The sequence below is a fragment of the Corvus brachyrhynchos genome, unplaced genomic scaffold (assembly GCF_000691975.1).
Source record: "Corvus brachyrhynchos isolate BGI_N302 unplaced genomic scaffold, ASM69197v1 scaffold209, whole genome shotgun sequence".
NCBI classification, from domain to species: Eukaryota; Metazoa; Chordata; class Aves; order Passeriformes; family Corvidae; genus Corvus; species Corvus brachyrhynchos.
The window spans coordinates 764,149-768,573 of NW_008246056.1; the positions used below are offsets into that span (position 1 = coordinate 764,149).

Sequence of the window (4,425 nt, forward strand, 5' to 3'; positions counted from 1 at the left end):
CCCCGACCCAGGGTCCGTGCCGTGGCGTTGGGGAAGGGGGGGGCAGGGGTCCTGGCCCAGTGGCTCGGAGGCTCCAAGGCCCCCCCACCTTCTGGCAGGCGAGCTGGGACAAAAGACAATTCCCGCCTTTCCGCGCAGGTTAAATATGTAAATTGTGAGAAGCATCATCAGTCTAAAAGACTGTCCATCAACTCAGGGTCAACCCACTACAGGGAACACCTGCCAAATCAACCTCCAGGACCTGTGGAAAATAGTTTCCAGCTGAGTCGTGAGTCAAACTATTCCTCTCACAGACCTTTCAGCCACAGCCAGGAGCCACTCTGGACGGAAGATCCCCTCTGTGTCCATGGATGTGGCTTCTCCCTTGCTGCCCGCCCCCAGGGTCTGTGGGGAGCTAAAGGAGAAGGAAAGGAATGAACAGGGAATAAAGTATCCATAAATACAGCAGATATTGCCACATGCCCTCACAGAGGTCATACAGCAAATAATATCCCAAGCTATTGTGACTAAAGTCCCATTTAGCTGGGAAAAGCAAGAGGAAAGATGCCTGTTCCCCCATCTCTGACACCTTCCCTTTGTAGTGCCCGTCACCCTGGAGTGCCAGGACAAGGGGGAATAGCTTCCCACTGACACAGGGCAGGGATAGGTGGGATATTGGGAAGAAATTGTTCCCTGTGAGGGTGTTGAAGCCCTGGCACAGGTTGCCCAGAGAGGCTGTGGTTGCCCCTGGATCCCTGGCAGTGTCCAGGGCCAGGCTGGACAGGGCTTGGAGCAAGCTGGGATAGTGGAAGGGGTCCCTGCCCATGGAACTGGATGGGCTTTAATGTCCCTTCCCACCCAAACCATTCCAGGATTCCATGATTCTACAAAAGATGACAGGTGCTCAGCTTTGAGCTGGGAAGTTTAGGGAGTTAACTAAATGATCAAATTAAGTCCAAGCCACTAATATTTTAGGGAATGGTAACCTCTAGACAGTAGTAAACACTTAGATAGTCAAAGAAAGTGCCCAAATTAGCAAATATCCCAAGGCTGTGGGGTCTGAATATTGGATTGTAATGAGGTGAACCCCCCACCTGACCAGTGACTGCCAGGCAGTGACACAGCTGCGTCTTCCCAGTACGGAATTCCCCGAATAACCCCGTTAGGGACCCTGTTTCTATTCCTCCTGGAAGGAAAATAACAATTATTAATAAAAATTAAAAGGTCACATGCTACAAACTGATATCTATGTATCTAACCCACATATAAAATATTACATTTATATATATATATAATATAAAATTTAAACACTGAATTTGGCTAAAAGTTTCAAAACTAAGAGGGAAAACCACTTGTCATCCTGAGGTTTGTTTGTATTGTGGATAAGAAGTCCAGGTGTGTTTCTGAAGATGCTGAAGAGTTGAAATTGCTTGCTTTCATTTTTGGATTACCAGAGGAATGAGGAGATGGTGATGCCTGGTTTTGTTTTCACTAAACATGGCACGGACTTAAATAAACCAGAAACATCCAAAAACTGAAAGCTCTGGGTCTTGCATCACAACTAAAAGGATTAAAAACTATTTCTGCAGCTTTTAAAATAAAAGCAATTATTCAAGAGCAGTCCTAGAGGTCTTTCATCCAACCAAGACTTGCCTTACATGGTTCCATGCAAAGATCACACTCATGGGAAAACCCCACCCCAAAAACTGAGCCTAAGCAGGAAAGAGAAATAATAAAATGCTGACCTTGAAGCAGCTTATCCAGCTCTTTGGAGCCACGGGGGATCTGGATGATCTCTGACTGCCGCTGGTGGAATTCTGTGGTTGTGGTGAAACCCATGGGAACCAGTTCAGCTGCATCAGCCTGCGGGAAAACCCAACTGAGCAGTGCCAGGAGAGTTCACACCGTTTGTTAACCCCCCAGTAATTAATATTTCCTGCCTTGTGGAGAGGCGCCTGCATCATTCCATACACATTTCACAGACCTTGCATGGGTTGGTACCTCTGCACAGAACGGAAATTCTGCTCCAAGTAAAAGCTCCAACATCCCTTTTGTGTGTTTTAGGGAAATCCTTCCCTTCAGTTCAGTCCTGGTACATTCTGCCTTTTCCCATCACAAGTCAGGTCACACCTCCAATCACCTTTACTGCCCTTTGGAGACCTTCCAAATTCACCACAACACTTTCAGCCAGCAGAAATAAACCTGTGGAATATCCTGGGTTAAAGCTCCAGAACACCCTTACTGGGATTTTGTCAGCTTTGGTTTCACTGATGACTTTAATGTTCAGCAGCTCCTTCTCTGGTGCATAAGCCATGGCCTTCACCATGTGAAATCCAGCTTCTTCCAGCCTCTTCCCATCACTGGCATTTATGCCACACTGCTGGGAGGGAGGGAGAGAGGGATGGAGGGAGGGAAAAAGACACTTGTTAGTATTTTTGAATTGTTCTGGGTTTTTTTCTCACAGAGCACAAGTACAAATTTAGCAAAGAAGTTTGTAGATTCACGTTGTTTTGAAGGAAAAGAGTTTAGGTTGGATATTAGCAAGGAATACTTCCCTGTGAGGGGGGGGGGAGGCCCTGGCACAGGGTGCCCAGGGAAGCTGTGGCTGCCCTTGGATCCCTGGCAGTGTCCCAGGCCAGGCTGGATGGAGCTTGGAGCAACCTGGGCCAGTGGAAGGTGTCCCTGCCCGTGGCAGGGGATGGACCGGGATGAGTTTTTAAGGTCCCTTCCACCCCAAACCATTCTGGCATTCCAGGGTTCCAGCTTTAGCGGGGCCCTGCCGGAGCCAGCAGCGCCCCCTGCCCGCGGCCTGGAGCTCCCCGCGTTCCCTGCCCGGGTCCCCTCACGGTGCCCAATTCCAGCCCTTTGTTTAATGCCCCTCGCGGCCCTGCTCGGGAGCGCGCACGGGCACGGCAGGAGCGGGAAGCAGCGCCGGGAATGGGACGGGACCGGGCTGTGGGAGCTCGGCCCTCAGGCTGCGCGGACCTTGCTTTAGTGGCCTTTGTTCTTTTTTCCCCCCTTTTCCTTTTGTCCTTCCCTCCTTTTTCTTTTTGTTTCCTCCTGTATGGAAAATCACGCTATGAGAAGCCAGCGTCCATAAAGGAGACAGAGGATGCCTGAAACTTTATTCGAATAAAGGGAGAGAAACCACTGGGACACTCACTCGTGGGGTTTTCTCTCTCGAGGTTTAGGAGGGTGCAGCCTCCTTTTACCCTAAACTCCCACTTGCTGCCCTCTTCCTTTCCCCATTGGCTGAGGTACTAGGAAGGTACAGCCTTCCTGAACCGCCTACCACATATCCCCCTTTGTACCCGTCATTTTACCCCAGAGCTCAGAAACTCAGGTGTGTGCGGCCCCATTTGTGTGTTTCAGGAGGCAGACTGTCCGGGCTCTGTAACAAACCTGCCGCTTGAAGTTGGTAGAGAACTGCACCCCGGATGACATCCCAGTGTTCATCGCCCGGCTCCAGATGGCTGCAGAGGCATTCCGACAGCTCAGCCAAGGGAAGAAGGGGAGGCAGAACAAGAAGAAAGGGCCAGCAGGGGCAGTGCTGGAACAAACGGGGAGCGCAGAGGGGCACGGATGAAGGTGGGGGGGACACCTCAGCTCCCGGCCCAGCAAGGCCGGATCGAGGCCGGGCACAGCCACGGATCCGGGCACAGCAGCTCGGGAGGTGCCGCTGCTCCGGGGGCACCTCTGGTAGAGCACACGGAGCCTCGGGCACACACAGGGAGTTTGCCTTGCCCTGAAGCCCTGATTCTCGGTAGTTCTGGTGCCAACACCCACTTCTGCTGTGCCTTCTGCACGGCAGGCAGATGGAACCTTCCCAAAGGGATGCTCTCACTAACGGGCCGTGTCCTTCTCTGCCCCTTCTCCGGGCAGAGGGAATGCTGACCCTCCGAGCAAGACCCCCGAGCGAGGCCGAGTTCATCGACTACTTCCAGAAAACCCAACGGGCTTTTAACTCCTTGGTAAGACATGGAAGAGTTTCCATCCCATGCAGGGACAGGGCTTTTCCCCATGTATCCCAGCAGCAAGTGCTTAGAGGGAAATTTGAGCCAAAGAAAACACTGCCAAGGGACAAAGGTGTGAATTCCATGTTCCTCAGAACCCAGGACAAACCTTGTGTCAGGCTTGTGCACGTTTTCTGGGACAAGCTGCTAAACCACAACTGAAAGCATCAAGTCCAGGATGGGACGGAGCAGCCAGAGGGTTGCAGCGCCTGGGTCTTTTCAGATCCAGGCCTGGGAAGTCTCTGCTTGACAGTAACTGAAGTCCCCCATTGTCCCAATATTCCTGGCTCCTCTCTTTCTCCCCTGCCAGACCCTCTGGATTAAGAAGGGGATGAAAAGCAGGAGCACAAAGATGTTCCCAGTGCTGCCAGCTCTGCTCAGTGAAATACCTGAGGCCAGGAGGGTAGCGAGGCAGCAGGCATTCTGGCAGTTG

The 4,425-nt window shown here is 51.7% G+C and overlaps 2 protein-coding genes across 2 annotated transcripts in view; both read right to left on the reverse strand.

Annotated features, from left to right (window-relative positions):
• Window positions 1–9: 9 nt before the first annotated feature.
• The window catches only part of LOC108444595 (DNA repair protein RAD51 homolog A-like), a gene marked incomplete at its 5' end in the record, with an annotated part of 6,006 nt that continues 1,590 nt past the window's right edge, over window positions 10–4,425 (reverse strand). Inside the window, 4 exon segments of the mRNA XM_017745746.1 lie at window positions 10–363; window positions 365–394; window positions 1,074–1,165; window positions 1,725–1,842. Coding sequence (XP_017601235.1) covers window positions 274–363; window positions 365–394; window positions 1,074–1,165; window positions 1,725–1,842 — 330 coding nt within the window.
• LOC103623386 (meiotic recombination protein DMC1 homolog) lies at window positions 1,842–4,409 on the reverse strand. Its single transcript, XM_017745856.1, has 2 exons — window positions 3,382–4,409; window positions 1,842–2,359 (listed from the first exon to the last, which is right to left on the reverse strand). Exons 1-2 carry the CDS (start codon window positions 3,433–3,435, stop codon window positions 2,099–2,101), a joined length of 315 nt encoding a protein of 104 aa, XP_017601345.1. The 5' UTR covers window positions 3,436–4,409; the 3' UTR covers window positions 1,842–2,098.